Source organism: Lepidochelys olivacea (assembly GCF_965140295.1).
Source record: "Lepidochelys olivacea isolate rLepOli2 genome assembly, chromosome: 21".
NCBI lineage: Eukaryota > Metazoa > Chordata > Testudines > Cheloniidae > Lepidochelys > Lepidochelys olivacea.
This window is the reverse complement of record NC_140431.1, coordinates 14,483,813-14,509,857: the sequence shown is the minus strand read 5'-3', so window position 1 is coordinate 14,509,857 and position 26,045 is coordinate 14,483,813. Positions and strand designations below refer to the sequence as shown.

At 50.1% G+C, this 26,045-nt stretch overlaps 1 protein-coding gene across 1 annotated transcript in view; it reads left to right on the top strand.

The window, feature by feature from the left end:
* LGR6 (leucine rich repeat containing G protein-coupled receptor 6) overlaps positions 1–26,045 on the top strand; it is a 201,204-nt gene that overhangs the window by 118,576 nt on the left and 56,583 nt on the right. The window contains exons 5-6 of the mRNA XM_084611351.1: positions 10,667–10,882; positions 22,499–22,570. Coding sequence (XP_084467477.1) covers positions 10,667–10,882; positions 22,499–22,570 — 288 coding nt within the window. The remainder of the gene's footprint in view (positions 1–10,666; positions 10,883–22,498; positions 22,571–26,045) is intronic.

The following is a 26,045-nucleotide window of genomic DNA, read 5'->3' as shown; positions in this document are numbered from 1 at the left end:
GATGCTGGGGTATGTGCTACCTGTCATCCCCAACTCAACTTCTTTGGGATTCACCATCAGTGCTCCCAAGCCTACTGGATTCTGCAGGATGCCACATGTTTTGGCTTAATTCGGCTGTTTCTGCATTGCCAAGTTAGATGTTCCAGGGACGCGACAGAAAGAGACAAACACCCCCCCACACACACGCACACAAAAGACCTGCTGTAATCTTACAAAGGTGTACCTAAGCTGGAAGCCAGGAAATCTGACCCCACTGGAGTCAATTGGTGTTTTTCTATTGCTTTCGTTCGGGCCATGACTTCAGTCCCTGAGTCCCGGTGTCCCCTCATCCTCCATTGCAGGGCTGCTGTTTCCTTCCAATATAAGCAGCCTGGTGGCACGTTAAAGACTCAGCTTCATGTTGCTTCTCAGCGGGACCCTGGCAGGAGGCAAGCACCGTAGCTCACAGACCCATAGTTCAGATTGTAATCTCTTCCAGAAGAGGCCCATATCTTCTTGCCTGTTTGCATTGGGCCTAGAACACTGTAGGCTCTAAATAAAAAATCACACACACACACTCTCTAGAGTGTTAGCCATGGGATAACTCCCTATATGTTTTCCATTGACCTTTATTAAGGGGACTCGTGACCCTTAACTCTCTCACATATGCACATGAGTATCCAGGACTTGTTACAGTTCCCCTGGTGACTGAGAAGATTAATGATGGGTCCCAGATGTTACATACGGTAGATGTGTCAGCACTCCGACACACCTGATGAGCTACAGTGAGGATCCATCTAAAATGGGCTGAGAATGGCAAGTATAAAACTAATGATCTATAATCACAGAATCATAGAATCTCAGGGTTGGAAGGGACCTCAGCAGGTCATCTAGTCCCACCCCCTGCTCAAAGCAGGACCAAACCCAACTAAATCATCCCAGCCAGGGCTTTGTCAAGCCTGATCTTAAAAACCTCTAAGGAAGGAGATTCCACCATATCCCTAGGGAACCCATTCCAGTGCTTCACCACCCTCCTAGTGAAAAAGTTTTTCCTAATATCCAACCTAAATCTTTTTTGTTGCCCTCCACTGGACTCTCTCCGATTTTTCCACATCCTTCTTTTAGTGTGGGGTCCAAAACTGGACACAGTACTCCAGATGAGGCCTCACCAATGCTGAATACAGGGGAATGATCAGTCCCTCAATCTGCTAGCAATGCCCCTACTTATACAGCCCAAAATGCTGTAAGCCTTCTCGGCAACAAGGGCACACTGTTGACTCGTATCCAGCTTCTTGTCCACTGTAACCCCTAGGTCCTTTTCTGCAGAACTGCTGCCTAGCCATTCAGTCCCTAGTCTGTAGCAGTGCACGGGTTTCTTCCGTCTTAAGTGCAGGGCTCTGCACTTGTCCTTGTTGAAGGACAAGTGTCATATCTAGGCAGCCCTCACTGTGGTAGCTGGGCACCAAGAAAGGAACCTAGATAGACAATAGGGTCTGATTCTGGTCTTCCTTGATACCTGTGTCACTCCACTGACTTCAGAAAGTTCCTCCTGATTAATGCTGGGGTAAGTGAGAGCTGGATAAAACCTGGGGGTAGAGGATGGGTATCAGAGGGATAATGTTGCCTCCCGGTGCAGAATGTAGGGCCTCACTCATTGCTCCCGTAGGAAAACAAGGTTGTTTTTATTTTTTCCTAATGACTCCCATAAGCAAAGTGTTCAGAGAAACAGGACAATACCCAATCAGTCATTTTGAGAGCCTCTGGGAACCAACAAGTCATGCTCTTAGCTATGTCTCTTCCCTCTCTCGATGGTACTGACCTGGCTCCCTCACCTGAGTATCTAAGCACCTCACACTCGTATTGATCCTCCTACACTCTTGGGAAGTAGGATAGTGCTCTTATTCCCATTGTCCACAGCAGGAATGGAAGCACAGAGAGGCTAGGTGACTTGCCAAAGGTCACACAGGGAGCCAGTGGAAGAGCAGGGTCTTGACCCCAAGCCTTAGCCTAGTGTCCTAAGTGCTGGACTATTCTTCCTCATGCATGTCAATGTTACATAGATAGGTTGGCCCAGGTCCTCAGGTCTAGTGCAGCAGCTTTTCATTGCACCACAAATAGATTATGGTGACCAAGGGAGGGTTGCCCCAGATGTAAGGGGTATGACTGGGAAGTCCCTGCATCCCATGGGGCTAGTGGCAGCAAGCACAACTTAGAACAGCCTGCAAGCTGCTTGCAGAAGGACTGTCTTGACCTGGCCCTGCCCGGCCTAGCCTAGAGTAGGCTCAGGCTGGGGGTATAGGCCATCTTTGCATGCCCTGTCCAGAAGTGGGCTGTGCCCTGCTCTGCCATAGCCATATGAGAAATGACCCACTGCACGGTGCCTTGTAAGGGCCCAGGCTGATGGCCCGGGGCTCTTCGCAGTTACTGCTGCACAAATCAGAAGCTCCATCCCTGGAGACAAGGGAGCGAGCGGGCTGTGAGCAGGGAGCGAGGCCACCCGCCATCCCAAAGTGCAGGGGTAAAGGCTGGCTCCTCCACGCCTGAACGGGTGTCACGTCTAGAGCAGCTTTTGCTGCACTGTCCGCGTCGGGGGCAGGGCTGTCTTTATCTCCGGTTTGGGCAGCATCCAGTGCACTGATGCCACAGTGGCGAGCACGGTATCAGAGCCTAAATAGAACAAGGGCCTTGATCCTGGCGGGGACCTCGGGGCGTTCTTTGGTGACTGACTGAGCCGGTCATAAGAGGGGCAGCTGGGCCAGATGCCCGGATTCCCAGAACCTCCATTAGCCGATCAACCACTTCTGTTCCTTTTAGGATCCTGTACGGGGAGCTGGCTAGAGGAGGGCCTGGTTACGATCTCAGGGAAAGGCATCCAGAGGCCCCTGGCTGACAGACAGTGAGGGCTCCAGGCCAGCTGGTGCAGCGGCTCCTCTTGAGCTTGGATCCCTCGGTGGGTGTGACTTGGTCACTGTGTCACCCATCCCTGTCCCTTCTGAAAGGAGGGGGGAGCGGCTGGCTCTGGGGGCTGGTCCTGGACTGGGCCCTCTTGCGTCTGTGGTGTGAGTTCAGCAGTGCTCAGTAGTGGCCAAAGGCTGCTACCATCTCAGGGCAGGTAAGCAGCCAGCCCCCTCTCCCCAAGGTTCCTCCTTGCCGCCCTCCAGCCTTCTGTCACCTGTCCCCCTGTCTCTGTTTCCCATCCCCAAGGCCTCCCCCCATTAGCCTCTGTAAGGTCTCCCCCTTCTAAGGCTCCTCCAAGAGCCTCCTCCTCCTGGTCCCAATCCCCTTTCCCAAGGGCCTTCCTCCTCCCAGGCACTCCCTCTCCAAACCCCACTCTCCCAGGCCTCCCCAGTCCTGGGGCCCCCAACCCCCATTTATCTGCCTCCTGGAGGCGGGGGTAGAAGGAGAAGTTTCTGCAGCTGGGTAGAGAGTGGCCCCTCCTGGCAAGAAGCTGCGCCTGCAGCCATCGTCCGCTTGCCTTGGTCCATCTGGCTGGTCTGCGGGTGGCAGGGAGACCGGGCCGGCGCTAGGCAGAAGCAGACAAAGCAATTGCTTAGGGCCCCGAGCAACTCAAGGGGGGCCCTATTTGCTTTTATTATGAGAACTTGCCTGTTTTAGTATGGGGGGGGGAAGATATTCCTGCTTAGGGCCCCCAATGGTGCTGGCTCTGCGGGAAGAAGGTGAAAGCCACCTCACACCCTGCACTTCTGCACTCTCTAACACCCCTCCCTCAGCCAAAAGCGGGAGCTCAACACACCATTGCCCCCTGGGGCAGACGTGCCACCGTGCTCCCCTGTAATTAGTGAGGGCTTTGCTGATGGCCCCTGTTGCTATGGTTATATATTATTTGTATTACTGCAGCACTTAGGAGCCCCAGCCCTGGACCAGATGGCGCCAGGTGCTGTACATTATATAGCAGGTGTATTATGGTAGCACCTAGCAGCCCCAGCCATGGGCCAGGTCCCCATGGCACCAGGTGCTGTACAGACACAGAACAAAGAGACACCCCCTGTCCCAAAGAGCATCAACCTGAGTCACTTTGTCAGGGTGAAAGCCAGCACTCCCATCCAGCCGACCCCTGGACTTTAGTACTTCCAGGACCTTCATTCCAGCTTCAGCCCTCTCTGACGTAGGTTCCTCCCTGGTCTCCGTTAGCCTATGGAGGCAGAACTGGCCTAAGCTCCTGTATCAGCCCATGGGAAAGGACCAGAGTCGAGAGTCTGCCTGTTTCCCCGGGCTGAAGGCACTCTGCCCTTGAGTCTGTGCTTGCACATTTCTGCCTGATTCTCTGAGTTGCTGAGCACCCCCAGATCCCCTTCCTAAGCCAAGGCTATGTCTACACTAGGAAAAAAAGTATTTATTATGGTAGCACCTAGGAAGCCGGTCATGGCACACGACCCCATTGTGCTAGGCACTGTACAACCACTAAACGGAGATGGACTTGGCCCCAACAAGCTTACAGTCTAACACGTGTGCACTAGTGTGTTAAAATCCTAGGGTAGACAGGGCACGTTGTCATTTTCACACGTCAGCTGGGGAGCCTAGGGTTTACCTCAACCTGCTAATGTGTTAAAACAACAACTTGCCTTGTCTGCTGTGGGATTTTAACACGTGTTATGAACACACCCTTCTCCTCGTGGAGACAAGGCGCTGGAGGGTGTCAGTGTCCAGGGCTTTCAGTTCAGCACATTCCATGTGCACTATAAGCCTCTGCTCCCCCACCACCACCCCAACAACACAACTCAGTTTGACATTTAACGATTGTCAAATATTGCCACGCCCAGTGTGGGCATTTGTCAGTAGCTCACTTTCCTTCCTATCACAGGGAAGTGCTCCTCTCTCCTTGTCCGACTAACTCAGGTGTTTGACAAATGCTGCGGTTCCCTGCAGAAACTCGGGGATCCAGGCACTTCTTTGATCCCCCTCCTGGGAGTCACTCCTCCCGGTGTCTGGCTGTCTCCTGAGGCTTTGACAAGGGAGCATCTCCCTGTGCCAGGCTGCTTGCTGTGCTGAGCAGTAAGTGTGAAGCCAAAGATCCCCCAGGGAAGGACTTGATTGCAGGGTTCCGTGCGAGGAAAGTTCCTTAGCCTGTCAGCAGTCTTTTCACTGTGCTGCAATCCCAACTTGTATCATGGTTGCACAATTCCGACCGGAGGGGTTTTGGAGGTGGCTGTGGCTGGGATAACAAGGCCCTTTTGTTTCCACCAAGGGCACCAAGTGTGGAGTTTAAGCCCAGGGTTGATTTCACTTCCTGAGCATCCTTCCGCGGAGGATTTCCCTGAGCCGTCTGTGCCAAGAGCAGCGTTGATTGCAGTTCAAACAGAGCCCAACAATCTTTTCCACTGGGTCTTGTTCAGCGGCTAATGGATAGAGAATGTGTTTGTGACTGGGGCTCGCAGGCCTTGCCTGGGGGTTTGCAAGAGCTGATTGGAAACTGGAAGCAGGACGAGGGGCCTCTTGCAGGTCTGATTTGTGGGCTGGCAAAGCTGCTGGGGCAGAGATTGAGCTGAGCCCCTGGAGAATTCTGGGACAAGCCTGAAAGACAGGTTTTCCCCTTTCCCCAAAATACGCCCAGTTTTGCTCCACTGCGATTACTGCCCCATGCAGGCATCAGGAGCTCCCAGGAAGTCTGTGGTGGGACAGGGACTCAGACCTGGGTCTCCCAAGTCCCAGGTTAGTGCCCTGACCAGTGGGCCCTCCTCCAACCCATTCTGCTGGAAGCCCTTGAAGAATAATACCTGCCCTTCATACTCAGGTGTGTAAGGTATCCGAAGCCAATCAAGAGGGAGAACATGACTATGTGACCTGGACTGGGCTGGCCCGTTGGAGCTTCAGTGTTTGCAGCTCTCCAGAAAGGACTGGGTGTTTGCATGCGCACCACCATCAGGAGCTGCTTTGCAGACGCATGTGGCCAGGCTGGAGCCCACGCTGGAGCGGAGTACCTCTGAGCTGGGTGTCTTGCTCTGCCCTGAACCTATGGCCCAGGGTCCTCAATTCATTCATTATTTGCTAAGTCGTCCTCATTTCCAAGCTCCACTGAAGCCAACAGGCCAGGTCCTGACTCAAGCAAAGCATCCAGGAGCTTTGCCTGAGCAAAGCGCTGAGGCTTCGGGTCCTAGACATTACTAAGTTATCAGAAAGGTTTCTCTGCAGTGACATCACCTCCTTCTCTCACCACAGGGAACTTTTTTCCTGTTATGAGAGAGTGGGTAACTGAACTGAGCCTGTCAAGATAAACTCAGATAGGACGAGAGACAATTGCCTTTGAGGCAGCAATTAAGACATTTCTGGTGAGATCAGCTCCACTCAAGCTGGAGCAGATATGCACGCGGGTGCAAAGAGACGGCTTCATCACTTTACCTAGCTCCTTGCCAGGAAGTGCGGTCTCAGATGGGAGCAGGGAGGCTCCCATGCCCTGCCTGTGCCATTCCCGGATCCTCAAACATAGTAAGGGCAGCTGTACAGAGTTCTCCCTGGGCATTGCCACCTTCCTTTCAGCCTCTCTGCTGGGCCAATGCCAGCCTTGCAAGAGAAAATGCAGCAGGCCCCCCTGGTTCTGGGTTAGGATCGAGCAGACAGGGCCCCAGCAAGACGCTGCCCATGGTATTGTAGTGGCTTTCTCATTTTCCATAGATCAGAGGCAGTTTAATGTTCTCCCTGCACCTAAACAGTCGGTGACCCTGCATTCTGTCTGTGAGACGCTGCAGGCAGATTTACACGCTGTTGTTAAATCTGCCTGTATCCTGCAGCGAGATATGAACTGGGGCAGACAGACAGCAACCCTGCCAGCGAGCTAACGGAGCGCCCCCCGGGCCTGCTCAGCTGGAGCGCTGAGAGGCTTTCATGTCCTGTGCAAACATCCATTTGTTAGGGCGGGTTTCTGAAGCCATCCGAGTCTCTGTGGGCTTGTCTACGTGAGAAACTCGCAGCAGTTCAGCGGTTGGGGCACTCGCCCGGAGGCTGAGGGAGAGAGAGAGACCCACAGGCAAGCTCCACTGTGTCACAGCCTTTCTGAGTGACCTTGGACAAGTCACTTAGTCTCCCAAGCTTGGACCTGCAGAAGGGGCTTAGGCGTTGCGACGATAACCACAGGGACAATATTATGTTCCACAAAACCAAGTTGGGCACCAAGGCTCTCTATAGAAGGAAGGTGTTGATGCTGACACCTTAGAATGTAGTAAATGAAGCCGGGACACATGGAATGGGAGCTAGCCAAGGGGGCTGCCAATGAGAGTGCTATGTCCCTCCCTGCTCTGGGCTTGGTGCCCAAGTCCGGGCTGCAGGGGGGGCACCTGGCTCTTCTTATGATTCACGCACGGGGGGAAGATAGGCGTTCAGGCCCAGCACACGACTTTGGCGGTCGATCTGCTACGGGTGCTCGGAGGCCCCCACGCAAAACAGCTGTGGGGGTGGGGGAGAAGAGGAGGGCCACCCTGATAACCTTCAGTGCAGGGGTTAGGGCGCTCTCCCCTGGGAGGTGGCTGATCCCTGTTCAAACGCTTCCCCCTCATCTGGCAGAGAGGGACTTGACCTGGGAGTCACCCAGGTCTCGGGTGCATACCATAATCTTCAGTCCAGTGTTATCAGGAAGGGGGTCCTCCTCCCCCTCCCATTTGGTGTGGAGTTAGGGCGGCCTCTGAAGACACCTCCTGGATCGAGCCCCACACATGACCTAGGCAGCCGAGCTCTTGTCTTCCCCGGTTTGTGAACTGCCCTGGGGCTTAGGTGGGAGATAGCGCCCCAGCACCTAAAGTGAGGTGCACTGCACGTGCGCAGAGGCAGAAACATAGGCACCGAGGCTACTTTTACTCCAAAAACAAAAGCGCCAAGCAATTTGAGGTGTGTGTCTACAGGGTTAGGTAGCAGCCAGTGGGAGTTTTGTGGAGCACAATGGTGCCTAAAAAAAATGGTACTGTGCCTCAGTTTCCCCCATACGATGGGGATAATAGCACTACCCTACCTCCCAGCCATGTTGGGAGGACAAATACAGCGAAGATTGTGAGCTTCTCAGATCCTACGGTGTTGGGGGCTACATGGGTGGATACGACAGAGAGGTTTAAAGTCAGACCTGGTCTGTATTAATATGGGTATAACAGGGCCATGCAGGTGGCCTGTCTACACTATGGACAGAGGTCTGATTGCAGCATTGCAGACATACCTGAGCTAGTTGTAATCTAGCTAGTGACTCTGCAGCAGCTTGGGCTTTAGTGTGGGCGGGTGGCCTGAGCGCTCACATGGCAAACCAGTGCTGTCATGGCTCTGCTGCTGTTGTTACCCGAGCTGGCTGGATTCCAGCTAGCTCGGGCATGCTGCGGTCACAGGAGTAAAGGACAGCTAACCCGACCCCAAGCTCTGAGATGTAAGCGTTCTGCTATTATGAACAGCTCGGGGGATAGATGGCTCTGGTTCTGCTGCGTGAGTGATCTGCCTTACTTCTCCTTAATTGAGACAGAAATGTAGGCCCGTTTGCTAGCTCTGTCTGTATCAATTTAGTCCCTGTCTTCTACAGCAGGATAGCGTCTGCAGCTGTCTCACCACCATCCGTAGCTAGCAGCCAATCAGTGTTTCCCCTCAGTACCACCGAAAGGCAAAGGATGGTGAAATCCTCACGCACCATGTTATCGTGCGTAAAACTGAGCTTAACTCTGCCACCCAAGGCTCACGTACACAAGGACCATTCAGATTAAATTAGAAGTAGAGACTCCAATAGAAATCAGAGTCCTATCGTGGCAGCAGCCGTCTACACACTGTAAGAGGCTGTCCCTGGCCTAAGGAGTTGACAAACTACGTAGTCAAATCAGGATTATCCTCCTTCTACAGAGGCACTGCCCCAGGTCACACAGGAAGTCTGTGACTCACTGAGGTGGTATTTGGAGCCAGATCTTCTGCGACTCAGCTCATGTCTTTAACCACAACACCATCCTTCTCTCAGCCGCTTCCCCTTATGCTCTGGGGGATAGTCCACCCTCTGTGTCAGCTTCTTCCTTTCTTATGGCTCAAAGCTAGACGGGGGCAAAAAAATGTAAATTCTTTTTCCCTCGACATTTTGAAAAATGTATAGTCTTTTTAAACTTCCTGTGAAATGTCTTTTTCTATGAAAATGTAATGTGAAAACGATTAGCTTTTGAAAACCGTTTTCAATAAAGTGGTATGGTATGGGGTAAGAGAGATCTGGTTTCCAAAAAACCAAGCAATAATATGTATCTGAATGAAAATGAAAACATTTTATCAAAACAATTACAGTTCTTCGTTTCCATTGTTTAGCCCCGCCTCCTCCACCCCCCAAAAACCAGAAATTTTCAACAAAACCAAAGTTTCCACCAAAGATTTTGTTTTGGTTAAAAAGCTATTAATTGTCCAAAAATGTTTTGACGAAAAATTTTGACCAGGTTTTCTTAAAACACAGCCTTGGGCTTCAGTAAGTTTTGGTGTCCTGATCTCTTGAAGAAAAAACAATGTGCTAAACTTTCCCCTGCATTATATTCCATGTAACTGTGTTAACAGGGTATAAGCCAGGGCAGAAATTTGTCCATAGTCATTTATCATATAGGGTCCTAGGCAGCAAGACACATCAAACTATCCTGTTTATTTCTTATGGGTAAAAGAGTGAATCTCATTGCGGCGCCAGTGAACTTGGAGGATATCACTGATTTTTGGTAGATTTTGCTGTTGGTAGAGTTTGTTTGAAGAATTTTGATGGAACAGTTTTCTGTCAGAAAATGCAATTTTGTCAGAGCCTAAACATGTCACAGGAACATGTCAATTTCAACAAAATTTTTGACAGGAAAAAGTTGAAACAAATCATTTTGATTTTCTCACTTTTCAACCAGGTTTGGTTTGACTTTATCATTTTGAGTCATTTTGTTTTGACTTTAATATCCAATTAAAATCTTAATTTTAATATTACATTATAGTTACAGATAATATTCCGTATAATCCATATGTTCCACATTTTAATTACGATGCTTTGACTTTATCAAAATGAAATGTTTGCACCTTATTGAAATGAAACAGTTTGACATTACTGAAACAAAATCTTTGAATTGTTCTGAATGGAAATCTTTCAGAATTTTTGTTCCAGGGGAAATTTGGAACAAAACCAAATTTCAAAGGCGGAATTTCTCATGGAACAGAATTTCTAGTTTCTGACCAGCTCCAGTCATTGGGCTTTCATGACTGTAAAGAGTAGTTGGACTAAGACCTGAACTCCTGCAACCCAGAGAGCGTGTTCTGAGATACAGTCTGATGGATGCTCACCGTCGATGCTCCCTTCCTCTTTGTCTTTGGTTTCTAGGTCAGGCATTCATATCTAATCTGGGACCCCAGGAACTCAGTCATTCCTGGCTGGCGGCTGTTCAGCACGTCTATATGAAATAAGATGATGGGTCTTAGTCCAGTTACATTGTTAGAAACACCATCAGAACTGGCAGTTGGCAACCTTGGGCTACAGAAATGAACTACCCTCAAGGTCCCATAAGAGGTGCTGCCGGGTCACGGTTGCAGCACCTGTCCTGGGCACGGTTTGGAACACTGCACTATGGCTTCCCCTTGCTTTAATTGCTTTTTACAGACCAGCTCCGTCTCCAGGGCTGTCAATTTCTCGAGTCAGCGGCAAGAAACCCACTTAACTAACAATATAGGCACATCATGAAATGCTGGGTGAACCTGTTACTCTGTTTCTTTCCCCCAGACGCCTGGATGCAAACCTGATTTCCGTGGTGCCCAAGAAGAGCTTTGAGGGGCTGCCCTCCTTGCGTCACTTGTGGCTGGATGATAATGCCCTGACAGAGATCCCTGTCCAAGCTCTCAACAACCTTCCAGCCCTGCAGGCCATGACGCTGGCTCTCAACCTGATCTGGCATATTCCTGACTACGCCTTCCAGAACCTCAGCAGCCTCGTTGTACTGTAAGCTCTCGACATGCACTGTACATTTATAGGCTGTTTATATTTTTGTGTGTGTGAGAATGAGCAATGCCACGCTCTAGTGGTCAGGCCAAGACGATATGGATGTAAGACCTACTGTTGCTGCCACATAAAGGAGATCTCCTTTTGCTCAAATGATAGCAACCAGTGTTTTGAATCGAGCTGATTTTAAAAATGCTAATTATTTGTCCTATGAATTTTTTTAATTGCTTTTCTTTCTAAATTTTCCACAATTTTTTTTCAGTTTTTCCATGGAAAACCATGGATGTTTTCATGTTTTGAAAACTGGTTTGTGTAAAAATGTTCCGGTTTTGCAAACCAAAACCCCACACATTTTAATGAAAATGTGCACCAAAAAGTTTCTGGCTTTTCATTTAAAAAAAAGTGGGAAATGTCTACCAAAGTTTCTGCAGAACTTTTTGGTTTTTTGTCCAAAAGTCCTTTTTTGTTGGAAAGAAACTTTGACCAAAAACTTTCCTAACCACTCTGGGTTTGGGAGGTGAAGTACAACAGTTCTGACCTCAGCACTGTGTGTGTGAGAGAGATAAAGTGACCAGTGGCTATGGGCTACTATTCTTTGTAATAATTCTAAACCTACTGTGACAAAGTTCCTGCTCTACCTTGGTGGGTCTTGCGCTTATTGGCGGATTTGCTCGCCTTGGAGCTTCACGGCAGCCCTCAGCTTGGCCGTTTTTCTGAACCCACAGTCCAGGTCGACTCCTCCTGTGTCTGACCAGGAGTTGGGAGGATTTGGGGGGAACCCGGGCCCGCCCTCTACTCCGGGTTCCAGCCCAGGGCCCTGTGGAATGCAGCTGTCTAGAGTGCCGCCTGGAACAGCTGTGTGACAGCTACAACTCCCTGGGCTACTTCCCCATGGCCTCCTCCCAACACCTTCTGTATCCTCACCATAGGACCTTCCTCCTGGTTTCTGATAATGCTTGTACCCCTCAGTCCTCCGACAGTCCGCGTTCTCACTCTCAGCTCCTAGTGCCTCTTGCTCCCAGCTCCTCACACGCACACCACAAACTGAAGTGAGCTTCTTTTTAAAACACAGGTGCCCTGATTAGCCTGCCTTAATTGATTCTAGCAGCTTCTTGATTGGCTGCAGGTGTTCTAATCAGCCTGTCTTAATTGTCTCCAGAAGGTTCCTGATTGTTCTGGAACCTTCCTTGTTACCTTACCCAGGGAAAAGGGACCTACTTAGCCTGGGGCTAATATATCTGCCTTCTATTACTCTCCTATAAAGCCATCTGGCCCGACGCTATCACACTACTTGGTACTTTCTAGATTCTTTTTACGGTGCCATTGGAATGTAAAGACATAATTTACAGTATATTGAACAGTCTAGGAAAATGACACTGCTTCCAATGACTGCTCCATTCCAGATGGAATACATTTATTTCACAGGCACTGAGAAACAGTAAACACTCTACAATCTCTAATTATATGGCAAACGGATGCCTTTGTAATTTCATACTGGGAAGTGTCCCTTACATTAACTGGGGGCTTACATGTTATTTGTCTTCTAAATGGAAACCTACATCTGCAAATTAGTTGGCAATTTATTGGTTGGTGTTGATTAGTAAGTTAAAGTGTAATTGCCAAGTAGCCCAGAACCCCTGTATGTACATCCAATAGTTACAGGCTTACAGGCTTGCTTATGGGACATAAAATGGAGTGCTATCATATTCATGTGTTTTGTAGCCAGCAATAAAGTATCATCAGCATTTGGTGCTCAGGGAAAGCTTAGCAATTGCTTAGCTCTCAGAAGAAAAAGCGTTTGCTGAAGCCTTATAGAAATATGCACTTTACAAACTTTTATTAAATATTCAACTGCTTAGATGGAAGGTAAAGGCACATTGGGGAGAAATAGCTTGAGAAATGTTGGATAATCAGTTTGTTTTCACACAGGATAGAGTTCAGTCTTTGAGGGGGTCCTTTAGGGATCTGGGACAAAAATTGGGGATCGGTCCTGCTTTGAGCAGGGAGTTGGACTAGATGACCTCCTGAGGTCCCTTCCAACCCTGATAGCCTATGAGGATAGGACCAAATGTCGTCATCTCAAGGCACTTGCAGTCATCAGTTCAACCACTGGTGATGCCCTTTGGCTTCAATTGCCTTTTGAACTGTTATCTCAACCTCAGAAGCATGGTGCTCTCATACTGGGAATCCCAAACCTTGGGTGGGAAAAAACTTCTTCGCTATGGTGGGAAAGCAGAAGAGGCCTTGACCACAAGACGGAAAGGAGCACCCTCCCGCAAATGGCTGGGTATGGGACATGTGTAGGAGCCTAACCCAACATTGTGGGAGATCATTCAGGATTTCTGTGGGACTCACAAGCGTTCCACAGAGCCAGCCACACAAATTGCCGCCATGCTCACAGTTTCCCCGTGTCGGCACTTAGCCCACAGAAGATCTGATGTTCCCCTTGTGCCCTGACCTGTGAGCTGCCTTGCTCCATGCTCAGCCTCCGACGAGGCTAATAAACTTTCCAAAACCTCAGCAAAGAATCTCAGCCCACCAGCCAGTAAAACTTCCCCACCGCCATGCAGAGTGCATGTGTCTGTCCAGGTGTGAGTGTGCAAACTTGCAAATGCAGGGAGAAGAGAGGCTAGCCGCTGCCATAAACTTAAGTACCCTTCTAGTCTGGGAGTTATTTAACATAAGCACCTGTAGGAGAGGGGAGCTAAGAGCAGATGTGGAGGAGTACCGGGAAAAAGCTGTCATTTATAGGCTGATTAATGCTCACAGACGCCCCTCATCAGGAGAACATGACCTTGCCAGATGCAGCAACGTGTTTTCCTGCTCTGCACACTTTGGACCTTTTGGAAAGACACAGCTGAACCATCCGGTGATGATGGGATGAATCCACAGCAAAATATACCTGCTTCAATCTGGAATAAATTAGGGGCTTCAGCCTCTGCTTATAAATTACACCCCTTCGCTGAGGAATTCCCTGACCTGTTCCCATTTCTGGTGCAGGTTTGTAACAAGGGTTGCAGAGTATTTTGAAAGCAGGCCCCTATGTAATCACTCCACCATGCTCCCCTTCGCTGTCTTTGATAACTGCAGCTTCCTTTGCTGTGAGTGTTAGCGCAGTGATGTTGAGGGCTGGTTTGTTTGATATGGGGGGTAGGAGGCCTGAAGGGGTTGGGAATGGGACACTAAGACTTTCCCTCCGGAGTCTGACCCAGCATGACAGGGACAGAATGTCACTTAGCATCTGTGAGTAGGGCTGGTCGAAAAATTTCCATCAAAACTGGTTTTTGACTGAAAATTGGGATTTTGACAAAATAATTTTTCTTTTCATTAAAAATCAGAAGGGCTAAAACCAGAAATATTTCAATTTGGGTATGTTACCACCGTTCATCATGGGAATTGTAGTTTATCATAGAAATGTTCGACTGGAAGAGACCTCGGTAGGTCATCTAGTCCAGGCTCCTGCTCTGAGGCAGGACTAAGTATTATCTAGACCATCCCTGACAGGTGTTTGTCTAACCTGTTCCTAGAAACTTCCAGTGATGGAGTTTCCATAATCTCCCTAGGCAACTTGTTGCAGTGCTTAACTAATGTACCCTCGCAGGAAGCTGTTCCTAAAGTCTAACCTAAATCTCCCCTGCTGCAATTTAAGCCCATTACATCTTGGCCTGTCTTCCATAGTTAAGGAGAACAATATATCACTTTCCTCTTTAAAACATCCTTTTATGTACTTAAAGACTGTTATCATGTCCTCTCTGTCTTCTCTTCTCCAGACTAAACAAACCCAGATTTTTCAGTCTTGCCTTGTCATCTTTTCTATGATCTTTAATCATCTTTGTTGATCTCCTCTGGACTTTTTCCAATGTACTCACATCTTTCCTGAAGCATGGTGCCCAGAACTGGACACAGAACTCCAGCTGAGGCCTCGCCAGTGCTGAGTGGAAGAATTACTTCTCATGTCTAGCTTTAGTTACGCCATGTCCTCATTCTCCTCTATGGGCTGAACTCCCAGGCTGGACTGCGTCTTCCAGGATGCACCACTACCAGGGACTCCCATGCCACACTGCCTCCCCCGCTCCTTGGGGCATCATGAACATACTGCCGTGCTTAGGAGAATGGCTTTTCCTGGTGGGCATCCTCTCTTACTCTCCCCACGAACCAAGCAGGGAGTATCTAACCTGCTGCCTTTCCCTAGGGAGAGAGATGGGAGGACACAAAGACAAGCCCTGGCTACAATTACCCGGGAATGGATGGAGAGGTGGATTGACCAGGCTGAGATGGTGGCACCTAGCCTGTCGCTCCAGGCAGAGCGGTCCTCGCTGTGTTTTGTTCTTTCAAAGGCCTAATAAATGCAGCTGCCTGGGGTAGAGGGTGAGGTTCAGTCAGCCTCCGGCGTTTGTGTGGGGAGATCTGGACTCTGTCACCATGCCATGGGGGGGGGGGTGCAGCTTCATTTCCTCGTGTCAGCATGACCCTGAGCAGAGCGGCTAAAAGGTGACTGGGCCCTGGAGTCTGAGCTGCCCTCTGGCCCTGGAGCCGGTTGAAGGGCGTGCTTCCATTGCAGTGCTGCTGGCTTGGTAACGACCATGGGCCATCCTGCTCTCAGTCACAAGCGGGGGAATTCCTCTGACGTTACTGCAGGCCTACACCAGCACGAGTGATGCCAGGACCCCCGGAGCCCTGTCTTGTCACATGGCCAAGAGTGCTCAACTCCATGACAAACAGCCTGACCCAGGTGCCCGTCCCCTTGGTATCAAAGGGTTGGCCTTCCGGCTTGCTGTGCTTTGCATTGAGCGAGCTCTCACTCAGTCCCTCTGCTCTTCAGCATAGGAGGGATGAAAATGGGGCAGATGCCACTCAAAAGTGGGGGAGAGGAACTGGAATGGCAGTATCGCCTGCCCCTAAATATCCAGACGTCCCTCCAGGAACATGCTGTGTATTCAGGTCCCCACAGGCTTTGGGAAGTCGTGCCAGGGGGGATGGGTCAAGTCAGGGATCAGCTGCTCTCTGTGCCGGTCACATGGGGAAATACACTCTTCTGCTATTACTACCAGTGGGGTTCCGCTCTGTGAAGGAGGCTTGCTTCATACCCAAGAGAGAAGGCTTCTATGTTTGGGAATCCAACTTGAGACACCAGGGGCCTGATTTCCAGGGGGGCAGGGGAAGCTGAGCACCCCTAGCTCAAGTTGACTTCAGTGGAAGCTTTAGGGACTCAGCATCCCTGAATATCAGACCCCCAGTGTCTCAAGCTGGGATTCCCAAACTTCGGGTCTTCTGATAAAATGGCCGTAGCATTGGTATGAATCTCCATGTGCCTCAGTTTTCGCATCTGTAAAGTGGGGTAATGATCCACAGTTTCGTAAGACACCTTGGAACCTTTATTATTAAGAAAAAATATTGCCTAGAGCGTCTGGGCTCCATGTCTTGGCCTTTTAGTCCACAAAAGCTGATTCTCTCTCTGAGGGCTGAGCACGTTGCCTGTAGAAAAGTGAATTTGCATCTCTAGTACCCGTAGAAGAGATTAATAGCGCTCTATGAAATCCCCTGCTGCTGCTGTCAATTCCATCTGATTTTATTCATCTCCAAATGAGTCTAACCACTGCTACCAGCTGCTCGGGGTTGTCCAGGTGAATTTGCACAGTTCCTGTGACCAGATGCCCCTACTGATCTGTGGCAGATTGGGACTTTGAATGGTTTTTGCCCATGACATTCCCCTATGTCATCTGAGATGTTCACAGTGCACTGACAAGATCCCGACTCATTTCAGACGTTGAATTTGATCCAAGGCAATGGAATACAAGTGACTGATGGAAAATGAAGCGAGTCATATTGGTCCTTCAAGAGAGAAAATGGAAACATTTAGAAATGAAAGCGATGGAGAATCCACCACTTTCCTTGGTAGTTTGTGCCAATGGTTAATCACCCTCACTGTTAAAAACTTGTTTTTAATTTGAATTTGTCTGGCCTTAACTTCCAATCATTGATGAGAACATAAGAACGGCCCTACTGGGTCAGACCAAAGGTCCATCTAGCCCAGTATCCTGTCTTGGCCAATGCCAGGTGCCCCAGAGGGAATGAACAGAACAGGTCACCATCAAGTGATCCACCCCCTGTCTCCCATTCCCAGCATCTGGCAAAAAGAGGCTAGGGACACCATCACCATTGATTCTTGTTCTGCCTTTCTCCCCTTGATCTAAGAGCCTGTCGTACCCCATATTTTCTCCCCATGAAGGCATTTACACACTGTGATCAAGTCACCTCTTGATCTTTTTAATAAGCTAATTGGATTGCATTTCTTAAGTTTCCCACTCTAAAGCATTTTTTTCGGCCCACAAGTCATTTTTATGGCTCTTCTCTGCACTGTTTCCAAAATTTCAACGTTGTTTTTAAAATGTGGACACCAGAATTGGACGCAGTATTCTTGTATTGGTCCCACCAGACGTAAAATCACCTCCTTACTCACTACTCCCCTGTTGATACATCCTAGGGTTCTTAACAGACTGGTATCATTGGCACTAATTCTTTCCCCTTGTTTGTAGTTGTTGCACTTAATAGGCAGAAAGACCAAGCTGCTCTCTTCCCCAGAGACTTCCAAGCGGCAGGGGAAGCTTGCACTGCTACTGCCTGTGCCATGCTTGTTGCTAGACACAGGACTTTGTTCTCTGGGGCTCCTTTCACCCACAGGAAAACTTATTTGAAAATAAGAATGAAAAGGAAAACGATTTGCCAGAAGACTTCCGAAAGGAGAATTTGGAATAAATCCTGTTTTAATAGGGTGCAGGGCTACAGCCTGTTTAGAGAGCTTTTAATAGGACGAGAGACACCCCCCCCCCCCCATCGGGAATTGCTATTTGTTCTTTATTGGAGGCAGGTGGCTCCTGTAATTTTTTCCTGATGTGCCTTTCCAGTTTCCCAGACTGCAGTGCAGTCACCGCAGATGCAAGGCTGTATCTCGCCTGCTTGCTTTTCTGATGGAGAGAAACATGTTCAACAACAAAACATGCCTCTTTTCAGCAGGGTGCATGTGCTCGCAGGGGAGGAAGCCCATTTCAAAGTGCAGACAGCAACAGTGATGCATGCTACCCGCATGCCAATGTAAACTCTCAGCGTTCCTTCTGGATGCCACACCAGTGGGGAAACCAACGCTGACTCCTCAATGAGTTGGATCCCTGTTTCAGGCAGATCTGCTGGATTTCTCTTTGCTTGATCTCCAAACGTCTTCAAGCCAAGTTTAAGCAAAACCGGCTCAGTCTTCGTTTCATTCCTCTTCACTGATATGGCCTGAATGAAACTGATGGGATCCTGCAGCTCAAACATTTCTAAACCTAGAAAAATCCAGTCGGGCTTGATTTCTGGTCCTAATGAATGACCAGATTCTTCCACCTTTACTCACATTCAGTTATCATGATGGCACATCCCAAAGGGACGTTGTCTCCTTGGAGATGGAGCGCTGCCCGGATTAAACTCTATCTAGGACATTCAGTGCTACCTTACTCCTCAAGTGGTCCCCTTGAAATGGATGGAAGGACTGGTTGAGAAAGCTGCTACCCAACAGGAGTCAGGGAAGCAGAATCTGGCCCCATAGGAGGAAGATTGCTGTTTTTAAAGCCATGAATGTTCCAAGTCAAGGCGTATGCACATGGGTGGGTGGGAAGATGTTACCTATTTGTTTCTCTTTGTGATGCCCTGTAAAGGTGTAGAACACTGGCCAGGATGCCTCTGTTAAGACTGCCTGAGATGAGAGAGGATCCATAACAAGACCTTCATTTCCCCAACCTGTCTGTCCAAATGAAAGCTCTGCATTCTGTACGGCTCTCTGCCAGCCCCTCCTAGGGAATGCTACTTAATACGTCACATGCCAGGCCTGGAAGGTGAGTAATTTGGGGCTGGATCCCAGGGGAAACGAGGTCCACAGCTGCAGACCCAGCACATCTAGAATCATAGAATTGTAGAATATCAGGGTTGGAAGGGACCTCAGGAGGTCATCTAGTCCAAACCCTTGCTCAAAGCAGGACCAATCCCCAACTAAATCATCCCAGCCAGGTCTTTGTCAAGCCGAGCCTTAAAAACCTCAAAGGAAGGAGATTCCACCACCTCCCTAGGTAACCCGTTCCAGTGCTTCACCACCCTCCTAGTGAAAAAGTTTTTCCTAATATCCAGCCTAAACCTCCCCCACTGCAACTTGAGACCATTACTCCTCATTCTGTCATCAGCTACCACTGAGAACAGTCTAGAAATGTCCCTGCTACCTGAATTGCAAGCCCTGTCTTTCCTGTTTCCTCATGCCCATGCTTGTCATTTCAAATGAACAGATGCACTAGAGGATTGGGGGTTTTGTTTTGCACCTCACTCTTTTGGCTTCCCCCATCCCTGGGAACATGCAGTGAGGCAATAGCTACAGTAGATCCAAACATTTGGCTTGGTGAGAGCATTATCCAGGGTCAGAGGGACTCAAATGACTGGCGTCATCTTAGTGTGAAAGCCCAAAGTGATGTAAGGGCAACTTGATCTGAAAATGCCCCATAAAATGTGGCGGAGGAAACCATCTGGACGGGGAACATATTTTTTTGTGACAAAGAGAAATAGCTCCTCTAATCTCCTGACTTGGAGTTTTATCTAAATCTTTCTCCTCCTCGGAGAATCACAATTGAGCCAAGTTTTCTTGCAGCTGCTTTTTCTTCTCCCCCACTTACCTCTGGGAGCAGACAGTAAATTTTGCTGCACGGCCCCACCCTCGTGTCTCCCCAGAATCTGTGTGTTCTCATCAGAATCACTGGATGGAAATGTGCTTTTCTGGGAGAGTCAAGCTGGTTTCCAAACTGCGCTCCGATCCTCACAGCCCTTCATTTAACTACCACGCAGAGCCTGCTTCCTCCCCGGCTCCTAAACCCTCCTGCTTTTACCGTGGAACATTTGGCTTTGGGAACAGTGTGTGCTCGGTGATACTTCCTGCACTCAAATCCAGGTGCAGGGAGAGAATTTTTTCTCTGAGCCAAGGCAGATTTAGAGCAAGCACAAGAAACACCAATGTCATTGATCCACCTGCTAGCGCGGCCCCAGGCCATTTTAAAGAGGCTGTATTCCAGGACACCATAGGTTGGGGAATAGATCGATGGTAATAGATTAATGCTTTAAATCACAGCGGATGCAGAGTCTGTCTGTGTCTGAATGTGAGGGGCTTGGTATTTATCAGGGGCGAGGCCCCAGGCACATAAAATGGACCGATCTACTGAAGTGGACCACAGCAAATATTCTGTCCCCCTGAGCTGCTACTAGGCTGGTGAGTCCTTACTCATGTGAGGATCCCCACTGGAATCAAGGGCACTACTCAGGTGAGCAAGGACTCACAGTCTGGGTGTCCCCTGGGTGTTGCCTTCTCTGCTTTACAGCATGTCTCCGGGGCACCCGGGATCCATCTGTCTGGACTGAAAAGATCATTGGAGTAGGATTCTGGAGTGCTGTGCCTTGGTTCAGCCAGGGGGGCACTCACTGCCTGGAAAGGGAGTCAGCTGGCTAAAACCCACGCACACTCATGCACACACTCAGACAGCCGCTGACAACTTGGAAGGAAGAATCCAGTAACACAGATCCTGGTTTTGCCAGAAACGAAGAGAGAGGCCTGGCCTGCACTTAAAATGTAGGTTGATATAGCTCCGGCACTTGGGGTTGTGAAAAATCCACCCCTCTGAACACTGTAACTATGATGCCCTAGCCTCAGGGTAGACACAGCTAGGCCAATCGCAGACTGCTTCCATCGACCTAGCTACCATCACTCAGGGAAGTGGTTTTCCTAGAGCCTGGAAGCTAGGTCTACCCGATGGGGTGATACTGGTGTGGCTACAGTGACATAGCTGTGCCTCTGTAGTCCCTGAAGTGTAGACATGGCCACAGAAATAACACACAGGACATCCCAATGGGAACCCATGGGACTGTACCATGCCTGGGCTCTCAAGGACAGATGTAACACCGGAGACTTTACTGCCCTTACAATAGAGATGGCACAAGGATTTCCAGCAGCAGCATTAGCCCAGAAGGGTTTCATAATGCATGGGCCCTCGAGCATCAGAAATAACACACCCACTGCACAATACGTGGCACTGGGACAAAAGACAATGAAGAGAGGAGAAAAACGGGTAAGCTTTGTTGATTCAGTGTGGATAATGCACACCAGAATGTCACGTTAGCCACTCGGCTCCGGGGTTAGACATTTTTAAAGCATTAAACTGAAGATAACCTCGATTGCAGTCAAACTGGAGTAAATCCAGAAGTCTAAATCTGGAAGTATTTCCATCTTTCTGCAAGCAAGAGATAATAAAGCTGTGACTGTAGACATCATGGCATTGAACTAAAAGACCAAGACTCATGGGGCTCAGAGGTTTTATTGTCTTTTTTTTTTTTTTTAAACACTTCTAAGTAAATCCACCCATGCATTGAGATCAGTGGGGCGGGGGATGCGAATGAGGACAGGGCTTTGGACCATCGGTATTGTAACATTCATTGCAGAAGAAGGAGGCCTTTGCTTAGTCTACTTGGATCCACCCATGGGGCCTGAAGCTATGAATGGTTGTTGAAGGTGCTTGATCGCATAGGGCCCAACATGTGTTAGCAGTGTTGGCTTGAGCTTTTCAAAGCCCAGGGCTTCCTAGTCAAATGAAGTGGGAAAACCCATTAAGGAGCTTGGGAAATCTCTGCTGTAGATCCCACGGTGGTGCACGTTGCATGTGATGCATGAGCTGGGCAGGAAGCTCTTTTGTCCGTGTTGCAGTTGTGCAGCTTTGCACTGAGTGGCTGTGCAAACTGAGTGTCATTTGTGCAAACTGAATGTGTGGCAGGAAAGGCAGTTCACAGGACGGTGTCCCAGAAAGGGCCAGATTCAGAGGTGGTGCATGGGAGCGTGCTGAGCTGCTGTAACACACACTAGCTTCTAGTCCCAAGTGTCTCGGTAACACTGGCTTAGACCCCTCCAGCTCGCTCAGACTCACTTCTGTGCCTTTCTCCTGAAGGGAAAAGGGCTCCAAGAACCTCCACCCAGAACGGGGCCTACTGTGGTAGAGAGAACGTTCGTTAGAGAGAACGGAGGGCACACCCACTTACTAAGAAGAAAATAGGCCACTGAACATGGGCTCTATGCTGTATCATCCACCTCAGTGGTTCTCAGCCAGGGATCTGGCATTCCCTGGGGGGCTGCAGGCAGGTTTCGGGGGTTCCTCCAAGCATGGCCAGCCTCAGACTCGCTAGGGCCCAGGGCAGAAAGCCAAAGCCCAGCTGTGTGGGACTTCAGCCAGGGGCCCCACCACCCGGGGCTGAAGTCGAAGCCTGAGCAACTTAGCTTCGTGGTGCCCCCTGCGGTGTGAGGCCCCGGGCAATTGCCCTGCTTGCTACCCCCTAACGCCAGCCCTGGCTTTTATATACCTCGCTCTTGTTTGCAGCACCCTGTGTCCATCCTGAGAGCCTAGTGGTTTAGCGAGTCTCTGCAAGGTGTATTTCCTGCCCCAGTGCCCTTCGCGTGCTCAGCCGCACTCAGCTCTCCGAGCACCCCTGCATAGTCGCCGCTCAGGGACTGCTGGAGAAAGGCCAGTTGAGTTCGGCCCCCTTTAAGCCTCTCCGTTTTCTCTGCAGGCATCTGCACAACAACCGGATCCAGAGCCTGGGGATCAACAGCTTCGAAGGGTTGCACAGCCTGGAAACCCTGTGAGTCGCCCGTTTTCTCTTCAGCGGGGAATAATGCCCTCTGCGAAGGGCTCTGTGCGGAGCCAGCATGGGCGATGTGTGTATCCATGCCAGGCCCAGGGGCTAAGCGCAGCCACAGCCTCCCCTGGCACAGGTGCGTGGGGGATGGGGAGTGTGCCTCGGAGGGGAGTTCCAATTAAACGTGGAGTTACTGGAAGGAGCTGGCGTGTCCTGCAGCCTGTTTGCTGCTTCGTGTTCTATTATTTTGCTTCCTTCTTGTAACTGCAGGCCCTGGAGAAAAGCGCTTTGAGACGGAGCCATTCCACTGGGTCTCATAGCCTGTTAACGGCTCTCCAGCTCCATTATTCCCCCACAGACTGTAGGGCCTGGCATGCATACAGCTGCTAACCAGGTTGGGGAGCCGGACCATGCCCCGAACGCACTGGCTACACCCCCACAGGGGTACGGCATGATGCCCTTTCTCATGATCTGCTGCTCTGTCCTGGTCTCTTATCACGTCACTGCCCCCCGAGTATGCACCTAACTGTTCACCAGTTGTCAGCCTCAGCTACCCAGCTGTCAACACCTCACGCGCTATCCCTGCTCACTCTCCCACCGTCTGGAAATCAGGGCCACTAAGGTGTCTCAGGCTGGACACCCAAAAATTAAGGCCGGTTAAAAAATCAGTGGCCAGGTCTGCAAAATCTTGGCCAAGGTATTTTACCAGCATTTCATGCCACCCGACAGTTCAAGGATTGTCTCTTGCTTCGGCTGTACAATATCTAGCGCAATAGAGCCCTGGTTTTGGTTGGTCCCTAGCCACTATTGTAATAACCATGATTCTTAATAATAATAACGATGACAAAACAGACAAATTCTCCGGTATAGTCTGTCCTGCAGGCAGGCTAGCATTAGCATAGACTCCAAGGTTCTTGTAAGTCAGGCGTGGATCCTGCTGTAGGACAGGAACTCCATCAGAAAACAGGACTGCTCCTAGCTACCGGCACTGGGGTGTTGCTGAACTGCGGGAGAGAGCGAAAAGCCTCGCCCAGGAGTCCATGTGGCTGCCCTGTGAACAGCCCGGGTTTAATGGACCATACACTGGCCTCATGTGAAAAACAAACAAACAAGCAAATAAATCAGGGCTCCAAAATGTCTGAGGAGGCGGCTTCTTGCCCTCAGTTGCACAGAAACCTCTCCCGCTGTGCTGGCCTTGGGCAGAACCCAACGAAAGAAGGGGAAGGGCATGGGAATAAACAGAGAGGACGTGTCCTGTCATAAAAGTGTCACTCAGAGAGACAGGGCGTTTTCCGTGCTTAGCGGGAAGCTGCTTAGATACTGCAGACAAATTGCTGGGCCCAGATCTTCAAAGGTATTTAGGTGCCTAACTCCCACTGGGGCCTAAATACTTTTGAGGAGCTGGGCCATGGTCCCTAGGTGTGCTCCCCAGAGGGCTGGGGGCAAGGCGGTCTCAGGAAACACTCTCCCTTGCATTTGGACCGACAGAGCCCGAGGCACCCAGAACAGGGAGGAGGGTGTTAGACTTTGGTACTGGTGGCTTGGGGCGGGGGGGGTCTCCTCCAGATTTCCACTGGACGTGTCGGTGTGTACTTATAATGGAACCACGAGGTACTCGGTTAACATGGCCGTGGGTGTGGGGCACGTACCGAGAAAAAGAGAGGCTAGGTTAGATTTTCAGACAGGCACATTATAGATCAGTGAAAGGAAGCTGAGTCGCACAAGGGGTGACGGGAGGCTGCCGTCAACATGACGTCTCTGCTGTCTGTCCAAGTGTTCCATGTGGGCCCCTCACCATGGTATCTGATCACCAGCCCTGCCTAGGGCCTGCTTCTGGCAGTTCTTTACGTGCAACTGTTTGCTTGGATGATGTCAGTGTGGACCAGATGGAACCTTCATGGTTTACAGTCTCCCCTAATCCCCCCTCCCCCCGCCCCCAAAAACCATAACACCCAGTGTAAAACAGAGGGGAAAAGCATCGGAGACCAGCTGAGAGAAGAGAAATCTCTGTGCGTAGAGCTCATTTCCCACTGTCCGGGGTTTGTGTGCGTGGCAGGCAAAGCCGGAGCAGTTTGCTGCGACGATTACATGATGGAGGCATCAAGGAATCTCGCATTCATGGCCAAGAGCCGCCCACTGGTCAGCAGGCTCCAGCTATTCCATTGTCCGGATTGGTTTCAAGCCCCAGGTGACACCTTTCCTTGGACTGGCACGTACATTGCTCCAGATTCCCGGTGCCCTTCAGGCAGCACCAAGGGGACAGAGTCTAGCTGTAAAGTAGCTGGTGGAGATGGGAGAGAGGCGCTCCACAAAGCCCCTAGGAACCATGTGACAGCAGCATACGTTACACCAGCCTCCTGCTCAGGCCAACCTGGCATAACCCAGCCCCGCTGGCTCTCTGCCACCTCTCCTGTGCAGAGCTCGACAGCAGGGGAAATTGATAGTGTCAAAGTCCAGGAGACCATTGATCTAGGAAACAGGCATAGCATGGAAATAGGCTGAGGAAGCTCCCCACGCTGTCCTTCCCCTCTCTTTGTCTCCCTCATCTCCTGCCCTCGCAGGGAATTACCAGTTAGGCACCGCCTCTGCGGCTGGAGATTCGTTGCTTTGTCCACTGATCCAAGGAGCCCCCTTGTTGCGTCTCCTCCTTTCTTCCTGGCTCCTACCTGGGGTGCGCAGGTGTGAGGATAAGGAGAGTGCCCGGAGCTTCTGTCCATGCACTCCCCTGGCCTGTTGCAATCACAGTTCCTGACTGCACCACTGGGGGGCACCCCTTGTCCCCGAAAGGGCAGGGCTGGTCGATTGGCGCTGCACTCCACAAAAGAGGTGTAGCAGTGGGAGCTCGCCCCTTGTGCTGTGGGGCACTGAGGGAGCATTCTGTGATCTAGCCACTAGCCCACACTGCCTCCCCTTTGGACACCTCCTTTAAACTTCTTCCTCTTGCCTCCAGTACAGGCTGGGGATATTTTGCTAATCTCACATGTAGTATTTAACCTATTCTTCAGTATTTCGTGGGCCAAATTCTGCTCCCAGTTGTTTTATGGGTGTAACCTTAGTGAACTCAAGGAGATGGCCAGAATGTTGCTCAGAGCAGAACCTGCTCTGGTGTTTCCAAGAGGTGCATTTTGTTCCATTGCAGATATGGAGCCATGTGCCATGTTGTTATGGCTATTACTTCTAAAGCTCAGCAGAGGTAAAGACATTTTGGGTGGGGTTTTCAAAGGCACTGATGGGAGCTAGTTACCCAGCTCCCAAAGCCAGAGATTCCCCACCATGTCTAGACAGCTGGATTGGCCAGGATAGGCAGGGAGAGGGACTGTACTTTGTCAAATACAATCAGATCTTTTAAATCAGCAGTTCTCAAACTGTGGGTTGGGACCCCAAAGTGTGTCATGACCCCATTTTACTGGGGTCTTCAGGGATGGCTTAGACTTGCTGGGGCTTGAGGCCCAAGCCAAAGCCCGAGGGATTCAGCCCT